The 14,760-nt window shown below is 39.6% G+C and overlaps 1 protein-coding gene across 2 annotated transcripts in view; it reads right to left on the bottom strand.

The window, feature by feature from the left end:
* The window catches only part of SH3GL3 (SH3 domain containing GRB2 like 3, endophilin A3), a 183,445-nt gene that overhangs the window by 82,071 nt on the left and 86,614 nt on the right, over positions 1–14,760 (bottom strand). For both annotated transcript variants that reach the window (XM_058294748.2, XM_004472084.4), the window contains exon 2: positions 772–840. In XM_058294748.2, coding sequence (XP_058150731.1) covers positions 772–840 — 69 coding nt within the window. The remainder of the gene's footprint in view (positions 1–771; positions 841–14,760) is intronic.

Here is a 14,760-nt window from a genome sequence, read left to right as displayed (position 1 = left end):
CCTGGAGCAGATGCTTTGCTTTATCTCCTCCCTCTCTCACATGAGGAGTCTAATTATTAAAATAAGGCTTTGATTAAATAGACCAAGAATGAGGAAGGTGGTAAATACTGATGATCCCAGCTCTGCCTCCACCTAAACACAGCTGCCCAGGAAACAACTTAAGAGACATGGAGTCTACAATATTCCTTCGGAGATTTCCCTAACAAGTCTGTCACATTTTTGTAAATGCTTTCAAATATGTTAAATATTTGCCTAATTCTCACAACCTCCATGTGAAACAAGCAAGGCACACATTATTATCCTTATGCTAAAGTTCAGAAAAGATGAAATAGCTAATCCAAGTTCATCCTGGTAGTTCTAGTGGCAGAACCAAGATAAAAGTTTTACCATGCAGCTGCTGTGGCACATGGGAAACAGTCTTTAACACAGTGAATCAATCTTTATGTATATGAAGGGACTTAATCCTCCAGAACATATAACCACAAGTACTTTTGCCCTTTTTTTTCCAATAATTGTTTGATAAGATTGCCCATCTTTGGAGCATTTTGACTTCCTTCCACCAGAGGGAACCAGTAAGCCATGTCCTGTCTTCATGAACCTGCCTAGACTGGCTTGGAATTGGAAAAGAATTCCCCGTTTGGACTCCATAATTTATGCCTGTATTTAAACCTCCTGGACTCGTACTCTAATATACTTTATAGTATTGGTAGATCTCATTTTACAATGCAAGTTAATTCGTAATGTAATTTACATATTAAAATTCTCTCTTACCCTTTCCATGTCTTGAAATTCTTCATCTAGTTTTGTTCCTTCGACACCACTTATTTTTTCACTAAGTAGCTGCAGAAATAAACACAAGTAATTGCACTGTGTAATTAATTGTTTTCAAAGCTTTTGACCTAAATTATTTTAAAAGAAAAATAAAACAGATTTAACTTGCTGGGTTTTTTAAACTGAAGCCTTTTGAGAAAATTGTTGGATGGAATAGTTATCTTTAAGGACACTGAAAAACATACACTTCGGGCTCACTCAACAGATACTTACTACGCATTATGTGTAAGGTACATGGTAAGTGCATACAGTCTCAAAAAGAGCTAATACACAAACATTCAACTAAAATACAGGGAGGAGCAATAACACAAAATAACAGTACTGATACAAATCACCGTAAACAGGCTGAGTGCCAGGCACTTTAGGAATGCATTGAAAGGATTCTGAGAACCTGGGGTGGGGAGAGGGGAGAGGAGGGATCATCCAGGACCTGTCTCCTAAAAGACTTGGCATTTGAGCTATTTGAGCTGGCTTTTTAGGAACAGGCGGCATTTCAACAGGCAGCATTGAAGGAAAGACCTTCATGAAAAAAAAAGAGCATGCACATACAGCGCAGTTTCTCCACCTTGGCACTGCTGACATTTGGACCAGCCAGTTCTTTCTTGTGGGAGCTGCCCCATGCATTGTAGGATGCTTACCTGTATCCTTGGCTTCTACCCCCTAGGTGCCATGCACACAGAGACAGCACACACACACCCCAATTCAGACAACCAAAAATGTTCCCAGACATTGACAAATATCCTGTGGCAACCAAAGTATCCTCAGTTGAGCACTAAGGGTGTAGGGAAACAGCAAGGAATTTGGTTTGACTATAATGAGTAGTGATCAAGACAGAATGGAGGAAAACAAGATCTGAAAGTTAGGCAGGAGCCCAATCACACAGATTCTCAAATGCAAGCTAAAGAATATGATTGAGGATTCTTCACCAAACATGATGCAACTAGAGGAACCTTTTAGAAAGCAACTCTGGTACCAGTGTGCATTGGCTTAGAGAACAAGATGGATTGGAAGAAGAAAATACATTAAATCACTTTTCATAGAAAAGTATATCAACACAATTCATTGACATCTTTAAAATATGTATATGAATGTGAAAATCCGTGGTAAAGTGGGTACCATCAATTGACGCGTAAAGGTTTGTAGACTGTTTTAAATGCAAGTGTGGTTTACTGCTTCTATTTTGATCATGCGTTGCAAACACTGTAGTATCATTTAATGGGAGGAAAATAAATGGAGACAATATTTAACTTAAATTTAAAGTCTGAGAAAGAATTACTTTGGAGAGAATAGATATGGGTGATCACAAAAATGGTCCAATTCTCCATCCTCCCTTTACCTGAGGCAGTACAGTTCCTCATATCAAGAGTTGGTCTCTACCTCCCCACCCCTTGAATCTGGAACTGGTCTTGTGATATGGACTGGCCAACAGGATGTGCCAGAAGTGTCGCCGCACCAGTCCTGAGCTTTCATGCTTCTATTCACTTCATGTGGTCCCTGGTGCTACCACGTTAACAAGCCTGGGCTAGCCTGTTGGATAAGGAGAGAGATGTGGCGAGCCAACCCCCAGAACCAGAGCCAACTACCTGATAAAATCAGGAAAACTTCCAGCTGAGGCCACCTCATTGACAAGTCCACAGAAGTAAGAGCTAAATTAATTGTTGAGAGCATTGGGGGTCCTAGGATAGGAGTAATCATATTCTACATATAGGAGGAAAATGAATAATGGTGGCCAGAACCAGTAGACTGTAAAAATGGTCACAAATCCCCACCCTTCCCTGTATCTATGCCCCTTTTTCATCTGACATCTTAGCTCCTCCTATCAAGAGTTGGAGTCACATAGTTAATTTATTAACAATGAACTCATGGCCAACTTATATAACCCATATCTTTTCTTCGTAAGGCACATCATAGCCTGCTTCATTTAGGAACACTAGACAGCGCTTCAGGACTACATGTGGGGTCATTCAAACAGCAAAATCACCAACAAAGAGCACAAAATGCACAATCGTGGCACTAAATATACTGCAAAAAGAACACCTGTTTACAGTACAAGAGCTGATACAAGAAGGCAGAATATTGCCTTGCTTGACCTCAGTTGGGAATGTGTCAGGCAACTCAAATATTTTGCTTCTCTGCACATGTCCATAAATGACCATGAAAGGACCATGAGTATTGCATCAGGGGGTTTTAGATTAATTTTAGTGAGTAGGTGGATTTGCAGACATATGAGGATCAACTACGGTACTATGTATATTATAGCATAATATCCACACCAGCACACTGGCAACAAACCAATGTTTTCTGATCCAAAAGAAAACAGGAAAGGAGGAGAGTACATATGGGGTGGCAAATGGAAACCACAAAATAAAACAGTAATAAGTCCAAATAGACCAGTCATCATTACATATCAAATGAATTAAAATCAACATTTTACAGGATAAATGGTTAAGATTAGATTTTTTAAATCTAGCTATATTCTGCTTTTAAGAGATACACCTAAAACAAAGTCATACAGAAATGAATGGATAAAATGTACATATTAGGAAAATACTAATCAAAATAATGCTGGTAGCAATAATATCAGACAAAAAAGACTTTAATGCAAATGTTAATATGGATAGAGATTCAACTTAAAAATAAAAGGTACAAACAAACCACCAAAGGATGCTATAATGATTTTGTACACACATAGCAGCATAATCTCAAAATATATAATGCAAAACCTAAAAAATTATTGAAATCGACAAATCCACAATCGTAGCAGGAGATTTTAAATAAAACTATCAGGAATTGTTTGATCAAACACAATAAAAAAACTTGGGAGGGATACAGACAATCTGAATGACCAGATTATAACCTTGATCAAATATGTACATACACATCTCTTCCTCCAGCCCAACAAATAGACAATGTTCTTTGTAAGTACATATAGAACATTACAAAACCTGACCAGGTATAGATCACAAAATCTATCAATACTACATAGAATACCATATGACCCAGCAATACCACTGCTGGGTATATACCCAGAAGAACTGAAAACAAGGACACAAACTAATATATGTACACCAATGTTCATAGCAGCATTGTTCACTATTGCCAAAAGTTGGAATCAACCCAAATGCCCATCAACAGATGAGTGGATCAATAAAATGTGGTATATACACACAATGGAATACTACTCGGCTGTAAGAACAAACACACTACAAACACATGTGATAACATGGATGAATCTTGAGAACCTTATGTTGAGTGAAGCAACCCAGACATTGAAGGACAAATACTACATGACCTCAATGATATGAAATAAACAAGCTGCCCTAGATAGCAAGAGACTGAACGATAGGCTTACAGGAAATCGGAGGGTGGAGGAAGGATATGAGCCGATGTCTGCAGGGGTGGAATTTAAGACGAGATGGTGGTAAGTATGAACACAAAGAAGAGATAAAAGGGGGGCAAGGGGTTGCCTTTGGTTGGGGCTTTACGGGTTTGAGGGTGGCTGGGGAGGGACGGATGGGTAACGTTGCCCAAAAGTGGGGGGAGGGAGGGGTAGCATACGAACACAGGAGAGGGTCAGGAGGTGGTGGAGAGTAAAATGCCGAGAAAATCATATCAAAATATAATAAAGAGGGTTACCTGTTCAGAATGCTCGGAGGGGAGGGTCTGATGCAGGACGGGCTCCTGGGGAATGTCTAAATGCTCATTCTGCCAGAGTGGGTGACACCATGGGGTGGAATCCCAAGTAGTGAGAGTGGGGGTGGACCCACATCCTGGAGAGGACTAATGCCATCAAATAGAGGGAACTGTATCCCTCGAGAGAAAGGGTGGCTCCCAGGGCATTGGGGCAGTTGAGCAAGTTAGGCCCTGAACACTATTCCATCTATCTCTGGAAGTGGCTCCTCAGGAAACGGAGGTTGGCTGTCACTGTGGGCAACAAGGTGGAAGGGAAAATGGACGTTAAATGTGTGGAACCAAAGTAAATGGGGGGCAAGAGAGGAGTTTCTTGAGAGTACACAAGGATGGATATAAAACATGTAATAATACACCATAACATAAAGGAGATGACAGACTGATAATGTAAACCATAATGTAAAACATAGGATAACTAAAAATGTAAAGAACTGTGTATCCTAAAGTATGCACCATAATGTAAGCACAGATATTACCTTGTTAGAAAGCTAATATCTCAGACTCTGTACATCACCTTAAGTAAATATGATATGAATAGGGCGTAAGAGTATCACTGTGGAAGGGAAAAGGTTTTCTGGTGGATGTGTGGGAGTGCTGTATATTATATATATGCATTGCTGTGGTCTAGGACTTCTGTGAAGAAATGCTGAATAATTAGGGGGGGGAAAAAAAAAGGGATAGGATGTGGAATTTTTTCAAATCAACATTCTTTATCTAAGTTCTTTATCTAACTTTATCCAAGTTCTTTATCTATCCTTTAAACCCATCGCTATATGCCATTCCCTAGTAAGGGACCATGACATTATATTGGGCTTCAAATTTCGGGGAGTTCTGGATCACAGAGTGTTTCAACAATGGCAATGGAGGGATACTGGTATGGGGTACCAATGACAGGTGATATATGGCTGACAGGGAGCTGTACAGAACATATGTCCAGGGTGCATGGTAATGATTGGATATACTCATAGTGGCAACAATTAAAAACCACAGCAGGGGGGGTACTGGGTTCCTGGCCAGTGGTGCTCTGTCGTGGTCCCTAGGGGAGCAGCGACAGTCTCCCAGGTACAGCGGCGGGGACCGGGAGGGAGTGAGGGTTCAACAGTGAGCCCCTGATGCTAATGACTATGCTTGTGAGCTGATAAACCTAAAATAAGAACAAGGCCTAGAGCAACATTGTGCCTGGGAATTTCCTCCTGTCAGCCTTCATGTTACTCAAATGTGGCCAGTCTCGAAGCCAAACTCAGCATGTAAATGCAATGCCTTCCCTCCAGCGTGGGACATGACACCCGGGGATGAGCCTCCCTGGCAACGAGGGACCACTATCAACTACCAACTGATGATGCAACTGGAAAAGGACCTTATACGGAAGGTTCAATGCGGATCAGCAGAATATCCATGTCTACATAAAATAACATGACTTTAAAATGCTGTTTGACCTAAAGTAAGGGGGAAATGGAAAGGAGAAATGAGTTTATATGGCTACGAGTTTCTAAAAAAGAGTCTGGAGGCTGGCAGAAGGATTGCCCTCATGCACAACTGAGCAGAGTCAGAGAGACAGATAAAGCAGATACAACCCCCAGATATTGGTTCCTTTGAAGGCTAAAGAGACCCATGAGAGTTATGGTCATGGCCGATGGGGTTAACTACCAGGGCAGATGGCCCCTCTTTGGAAATGGTGTTTATGTGTGATGAATCTGGACTCAGATGGGATCTCCCTTCATAAGACTTTCATGCTAATGTGCTGGAGGTGCAGTTAATGTTGGGGTTTAAGATATATTTAGGGGATTTGAATCTCTGGACTGACAATGTGATAGCCAGGTCCTGAGCCTCAACAGACTCCAGCACCTACAATCTGATTTATTGGACTTACCACACTCAGCTAAGATGGAGTTGAAGAAGGACAATCACCACACCATGGAGCCTAGAGTGATTACAACTGAAAATGGGAGGATTGCATCCAGCATCCATGTGGAATCTGAGCCTCCTCTTGACATAGAGGTGCAATGGACACAACCAATCCAATGTCCACATAGAAGAGGTGGCATTGGATTGGGAAAAGTGGACATGGTGGACGATGGGTATGGGGAAAGGCAGGAAGAGATGAGAGGTGGAGGCGTCTTTGGGACATGGAGCTGCCCTGGATGGTGCCTCAGAGGTAATCACCGGACATTGTAAATCCTCACAGGGCCCACTGGATGGAATGGAGGAGAGTATGGGCCATGATGTGGACCATTGACTATGAGGTGCAGAGGTGCCCAAAGATGTACTTACCAAATCCAATGGATGTGTCATGATGATGGGAACGAGTGTTGTTGGGGGGGGAGAGGGGGGGTGGGGGGGTGGGGTTGAATGGGACCTCACATATATATATATTTTTAATGTAATATTATTACAAAGTCAATAAAAAAAAATACTACATAGAATATGTTCCTTGAACATGATGCAATTAAATTTAAAATCAGCATAAAGATAATTACATATGTACAAAATCTTAGGATTCAGAACTAAATAACAATGAACTAAAAAGGAATCCCCAATAGAAATTACAAAAAATATTTTAACCTAACTACAATGAAATATTACACATGAAAGCCTGTGGGATGCAGCAAAAAAGTACTATTTAGAAATCAATGTATAACTTAAACAGGTTTTAAATTTTTGTCTTAAAAAACACTACATTTCAAACTGACACAATACAATTCAGTCTAATTCAAAAAACATCTCTAGAGATAAAAAGATCAATCACCCACAAGCCCACTGAGAAGCCAGAAACATTAAACAAATAGCCCTAACATTATGAGGTAAGTACTACGCCAAAACAGAGAGATGCAGAACTTGGTATGAGAAATCAGATGGAAGGAAGCAAATTATATGGATGGGAAGGTGCCAGGAAAGTTCAAGAACAAAGTCTAGAAAGATGTATGGAATTTACGAGGAGACAAGAGGAGAAGAGACATTTCTGGAAGAGAGACTATCCTTTGCAAAGACATGAACTATTAAAATAAAAGGGAGATGTTCATGAACAAGCATAGCATAATTCAATGAGGATAACTGATACGGATGGCTGAATCGAGATGAAGATGAACATACAGGCAGGGGCCAGATCATTAGGTAGAACTTCATCCTGTGGGCCATGAAGATTTTTATGCAGGTGACTGATATGATCAGATATGCATTTCAGACAAATCACCCAGGTGGCCAAGGGACAACTGTGCCGGAAGGGCCCAGAAAGTATAAAGGGAGATCAGCTAGGAAATAATAAGACACATGCACTAGATGAACAGGTAGGCTGGGGAAGAGTGTGTCAAAATTTCACTCTCAACCTCCTAACTGCCTTCTTCAGCTTCAAACCCTCACCCATTCAGCTTCCCCACCACAAACTTTATATCCAACCCGGGCTCCATAGATGGAAGCTGAAAATCTAAACTACAGATATGTGGCTAAGTCAAGGTGGCGGGCATGATTTTCCTCAATGGAAAAAGAGAGGATTTATGCTGCAAATTAAACCTATCTCAGGATGCCCTGGTGCTATAGTCAGAGATAAAATCCTTGCCCACTATCTATTTCTTGGCAGGCTACAGTCTCAATAATAGGAGAATAAAAACCATTTCCAAAGACTACAACAGAGCAGGGACAAATAATAAAATAAATTTATTTGGTAAACATGGAGCTTTTGCATTTGGCTTTCGTTCCATGTGTTAAGATTTTTAATGGTAAATGTTAACACAGCCTTGACCTTCTTCTTGTGCAAATATATTTTCAAAGAAACCTGGGCTTCTCCGTCTTCCTCCCTTTTATGAAGCAAGAAATTAAACAGCAAGAAAGCCAGAATCAAGGAGAAAAATGTAAAAAAGCAAAATTTATACCTCGGGATTTTAGAAATTGCTCCATGACAATGTTCTCTAATATATGTGCCATAGAACATTAGTTCCTCGGGATGTGAATGAGGTTCAGGCAAAAAAAAAAAAAAAAAAAAAAAAAAAAAGCTCTTTGACCATGTAAGCTTGGAAAACACTGGGATGCAGAAAATTAAGCAGATATCCTTACCAAAAATCTTTTCTGAGGCTTTAAAATGGGCATTGTGGACTTCCAAGGGGGTGTATATATGGTGTAGCATCTCCCACACTTATTTGGCCATGGGAGCCTTCTAATAAGAGGGAGATTTTTAGAGTAGGCATGTTCTGAGGAACACACTTCGAGAAGCCCTGCCCCAGCCCGCTGAGCTCCTTTGTTTTCCCTTTCACCAAGTAGTCTATCATGCTCTGCTTTTATTAGCTTGGAGAATATGGCAGTATTCAACATTAAGAACAAATAATTAAATTTAAGTAAGTTGTTAACATTAGAGAAGACGAGTAAAAGGTATAGTTGTACCCCCTGTAATAATTTTGCAACTTTCCTGCAAGTTGAAAATTATTTTTAAATCAAAAATTAAAAGGAAATCTCTGAGGGCATCAGAGAGACACAAGGCAGTGATTTTGGGACAAAGGTAAATATACCAAGCTGTATGTTCATAGCTGCATTTTCCCTTTTGGGGAATTTTCTGACTTAAACACAGAATGTAAAGACTGAGCAGGAACACCAGCCTAGCACCCCCAGCACTCTTGCTGGGCTTGGAAGAGGAAAATTGGAGTGCACTGTAACCAAGGAAACCAGGACAAGCAAGACCAAAATCCCAGGGAAAAAAGGCAACATGGAGAAGCAAGCTTGACGGGCTATGTGCAATTTTCTCTACTTTGACAATTCCTACGCTTAGTTTCAAGAAGCTAAGAAACCAGCACAAAGACAATGTTAACAGGCTGACAGTGCAAGCAGAGATTTTTGCAGTCTCACTGTGATCAAGATACAAAAACTGGAATTCAGAACTTACCAATAAAAGGTACTCTGATAAATACCCAGGGCTTAACCACTAAAGGGTTAAGGGCTAGGGGGGAATAGCAAGCTAGAAATGGAGAGTCCTCACAAATCTGAAATCCAGCCATGGATCTTGTCCATCCCTTTTTGAATCAGGTCATCAGCCTGATTAACTCTTTGCCTGCCAGAATAAAATTAAGATAACAACACACAGAACTACCACAATTCTTCACACAGTGTCTGCCACTAAAATGAAAAATCACCTGGCACACCAGGAAGCAGAAGCAAATGACTAAAAATCAAGAAAATAATAGATAATAGAAATAAACTAAGAGAAAACCCTGATATTGAAGTTATTTCTTGAAATGTTCAAGAAAATAGACGACTGTGTAAATTTCCACAAAAGAACTGAAAAAGATAAAAAGCAAATAAAAGTTTCTGATGAAAAATTCAAGAACTGACATTAAGAATTCAACAGAGAGGTTTAAAAACATATTTAAACAGAAAATATATAATTAGAAGGTAAGTCAATAGAAAGTATCCAAATTGAAACAAAGAGGAAAAGAGAACTAAAAATACAAAACAGAACATTTATAAACATATCAGACACATGAAAACAACATATGTATATTTGGATGAAAGACATCAAATTACAGATTCAAGATTCTCTATAGATCCCAAGAGGATAAATATTAAAAAGTCACACTTCAGCACATCATAATCAAACTGCTGAAGATCAAAGGCAAAGAGAGAAATTTAAAAGCAACCACAGATAAAAAATACAGGTTTCATTCAATGGAGCAATAATTAGATGGTTAGCTGATTTTTCAACAGAAATGATGGAAGCCACAAGACAATGAAATTGCATCTTAAAAATGCTGACAGAAAATATCTGTCAACATAAAATTCTATACCCAATGAAAATTTCCATTGTAAATGAAGGCAAAATTAAAGAACTTTCCAGACAAAACATTGAGAGAATTCCTCATCCACAGGCACACACCAAAAGAAGGGAATTCTTCAAGTAACAGAAAAATATCCTAGATGGAAACAAATTGTGGAAATAAAAGCACTAAAAGATAAATATTACAACTTCAAAAAAATGGTATCTGTGAGATTCTAAATATATGTAGAATTTTGAAACATGAACACTATAGTACAAAAGCCACTAAGAGGGTATAGAGTGAAATTGTTGTAAGATTTTACATTGCTCAGAAGCAAAAAAGTACCAACTTAAGGAAGACTCCACCACATAAAAATACATGTTATAATATCTAGAATTACTTTTAAAATAATAATAAAATAATATATACACCTACATACTAGAGGAGTAAAATGGAATTTAAAAAGTATTGGTTAATCTAAAAGAAGGGAAAAAGGGAAAAACGAATGAATGAGACAAATAGAAAACAACACAGCAGATTTAAATGCAAAAAAATTTTTAACTACATTAAATGTAAATGGATTAAGTATTCCAATTAAAAGACAGAAAGTATAAGCAAAGATATAAAGTTCTTACATGCATGTCTTATAGGAGCTTATAGAAGAGCTATATGCTCCTATAAGACATGCATATTAAATATAATGGAGGGGAAGTGGATGTGTCCCAAGTAGTTGGCTGCCCACCTACCACATAGCAAGTCCCTGGTTCGGTTCCTGGTGCCCTCTAAAGAAGACTAGCAAAATGACAAGCTGACACAAGATGATGCAACAAGGTAATGTAATGAAAAGACACAATGAGGAAAACACGATGAGAAACATAGCAAGCAGGAAACGGAGGTGGCTCAAATGATGGAACACCTCCCTTCCACATGGGAGGTCCCAGGTTTAGTTCCTGGTGCCTCCTAAAAAGAAGATAAGCACACAACAAACAAAGATAGCAGACAGTGAGCACAAACAACAAAGGGGGGCAGAATAAATAAAATAAATCTTTTAAATATATATATATATATATATTTAATAGCATGGAAAGAAAAGAGATGCGGAAAGATACATCTTGCAAAATCTAACAAAAAAAAAAAAAAACACTTGGTGGAAATATACCAAAATCATACAAAATAGGTTTTATGAAAAATGCATTATTGCTAAAATAATGAGAGACAGTTAAAAATTCTTAAAGGTCAACTCAACAAAAAGACATAGCAATCCTAAATCAGTAGCCATAATAACATAGCCTCAAAATGTATAAAGCAAAACTTGATCAAACTAAAATGAGAAATAAACAGTTCCATGTATTTCAATTTTCAGCACACTCTCCAAGTAACTGAAAATGAACAGGCAAAAAATTCAGTAGATTGACTTGCTTGAATAATCTAACTTACATGTTAAAACATGATTCCAAACAACTACAGAATTAAGATTATTTTCAGGTAGACACAGAACATTTATCAATATAGACCATACACCAAGTCCTATATCACATCTAAAATTATTCAAAATAAGTTCTTGACCACAGTGAAGATAGAAATCAATACCAGCAAAATCTCCAGACATTTGGAAATTAAACAACTCTTTTCTCAATAACATGAGTCAAAGATGAAATCATTGTGGGATTAGAAAATACTTTGAAATGAGTAATGACGTATAGATACATCTAAGCTTGTGAAATTAAAGCTGTGCTTGAGAGACCTAGCTTTAAATCACCAGTTCTAAAACTTTTTGGCCTCAGGACCCTTCTATATTCTTACCTGACCTTACAGCACATTATCAAAAATAATGCCTCATTCTTTCAGTTGTAACAAAGGTACCACACCAAAGCAAGGTGTTAATAACAAGGGGGATCTAAGGCACAACAATAACAAATACGTGTGTGTGTATAAATAAGGCCTCATTGAACATAGGCTAAATGTGAAAGGCAAAATAATACAGACTAGAAAATAATATGAGCTTGGGTTAGGAAAGAGCTTGGCCAGTTCCCAAAATATTAACTAATTAATATTTAGTATTTTAAGATATTATGTTGGGCTTAATTAAATATAAGAGAAGATTGAGAGAGTAAAAAATGAGCCACAGAGTGGAAGAAGATATTTGCAAAATATCTGTCTGACAAAAACAGAAAATCTTATTTAAAAATAACTTCTACAAGTCATTTTAAAAATGCAATAGACTTGATTTTTTTTTAATAGGCAAAAGTGAGAGGCGGGGCAAGATGGCACCTGAGTAAATGCACCTCACAGTCTCTCCTGCAAAGAGGCGGCTAAGTGGGGGAGGAGTCTTGCCAGAGTGGGCTGTTTTTTTTTTTTTGTTTTTTTTTTTGACCAATTTTTTTTTTATTAGAGCAGCTTTAAGTTTACAGAAAAATTGTTCAGAACATTCCCTTATACCTCCCAGTCACATGCAGTTTTCCCTATTACCATTTTGCGTTAGTGTGGTACTGAAGGCGGCCAGTCGGCTGCAGCTCGTGGACCTGCTCCGCGGGGGGAGAGGGCCTTCCTCACACTGCCAGTGTGAGATACGGGTTGTCGGGGCGACCTCTCTTGCCTCGCTCAGGGAACCGCCGCCGGGGCCACAAACCAGCTGCAGCGAAGAGGACCAGGCTACGAACTCACACGAACACCGGTCGGAAGAAACAGGAGACTTTATTAGGAGGGCCAGCACGTGTGGGCTCATGCGCACGTCTGGGCTCATGCGCAATCTGCAGACGGTTCGAGTGGGCTGTTTTGGGGCTTGCGAGGCAGGAGGTGTGTGGATGTCGATTTGGAGAGACAGTGACAGAGACAGTGCTTGATAAAGGCAGAACTGCGGGTTGCAAGTACAGAGGTTGGAGGCTGTGGGGAGGCGGGACCCTTTCCCCTAGCGCTTGCTGCTGTGGTGTTCCCCAAGAACTGTCGGTGGTGTGGGGGCATTGCGGCAGCATTCCTGGGCCCAGTGATCCCCAGATGCGTGGTCCCCAGGTCCCTGTCCCCTAAGCCCCCATAGCCCGCATTCCACAGACCTACATACCCTGAGTCTGCGGTGTCCAGTGCTCCCAGAGGTCCGGGATTGCCCTAGCCCTCCGTTTTTGGACTGACTCTGTGAGTGGGAGGGATTCGGTGGGGAGTGCACCAGAAGTGCTGGGTGAGTGCAGGTTCAATTTTCTGGTCTCTCCCCCGCCCCCCTTTATTTTTTTGCCCTTGGAGGAGCATACCAACTGGCTTGGGGAGAACCTGGAAAGAGAGGAGTGGTGAATCTGCTGAGAAAGCCCAATTCACCTAAATACCCTGGGAAAGGAACCTTGGTCTGGGAGAAGGTGGAGTCAGAAAATCAACTAGCCCTCTCGTAGCACACCTAAAGGAGAGGGACTGTAGGAGGTGCTTTCCAAGCTTCCAATAGCATACTTGGGGTTCCTGGTGAGGTGTGGGTGCTTCTCTCTGGAAATTAAGAGTCATGGTTTTCTGTGCGGAGCTGGTACAACAGGGCCCGCTTGAGTCTCCTACCAGACCTCTCAGGCAGCTTTCCTGCTGCCTGGGAGAGAGGGAAGTGAGAAGGGAGAAAGCGGAAAATTCAGATCCCTAAGCATTTTATTTAACTACAAAGAGGATTCCTTGCTTGAAACTTTGTCTACTATTTTGTTGGTTTGTCTTCTTGTTTTTCCTTCCTCTTTATTCTCCCAAGGCCCTTTTTTCTTTCTTTTTTCTTTTTTTTCTTTTTCTTTTTCTTGCTTGCTTCCCCCCTCCCTTTTGTCCCTTTTTCTTTCTTTCTCTTCTTTGTTATTCTTTTTATATTAGGTGCTGCAGGGAGTGCTTCACATTTGCTGTATTTCCTCATCCTCCATTTCCTCTTTTCTTTGTGTATTGATTTTAGCCACCAACACTATCTCCTTTCCTCTACATCTTTCTATCCTCCATCATTTACTGTTCCTCTTACATTACACCTCTCTTTGTTTGCCCCCTATTTTTCTGACTTTTTATTTCTAATACATTTGCTCTGTTTTCTGTGTTATATTCACTCTTTATATTATTGTTCTTTCTTTTCTCTTTCCCTCTCTCCTGAACAAACTGGCCTTTTAATTCACACTACATTCCTCCCCATATTCAGTTTACTGTCTCATTATATGCACTCTACTTTTCTTACTGTTATAACTCTACATAACTTACATGAGTCTAATATCCATTCTCCTAGATCTCACATGGTTCCTCTGTTAATATTTACTGCCAATATTACTGTTATTCATTTTCTTTTCTTACTCTTTTTGCTTTCTCTGGCCCTAATATTTTCCTTCAAGTGAATTTAGCCAACCACAAGGAAATAGAATAAGAAGAACAAAGCGACAAAGAGAAGACATAACACTTACACAAAAACAACTACTAATTAAACCCCAAACTAGACAAAGAAGCTAAGCAACTGATTAAACCCATCAAGATAAAATGATGACCAGACAGCAACAAAAAACTACAAACCATACTAATA

Source organism: Dasypus novemcinctus, chromosome 3 (assembly GCF_030445035.2).
Source record: "Dasypus novemcinctus isolate mDasNov1 chromosome 3, mDasNov1.1.hap2, whole genome shotgun sequence".
Lineage (NCBI taxonomy): Eukaryota > Metazoa > Chordata > Mammalia > Cingulata > Dasypodidae > Dasypus > Dasypus novemcinctus.
Note: the sequence above shows the minus strand (reverse complement) of the source record. Positions and strands in the feature narration are given on the sequence as shown.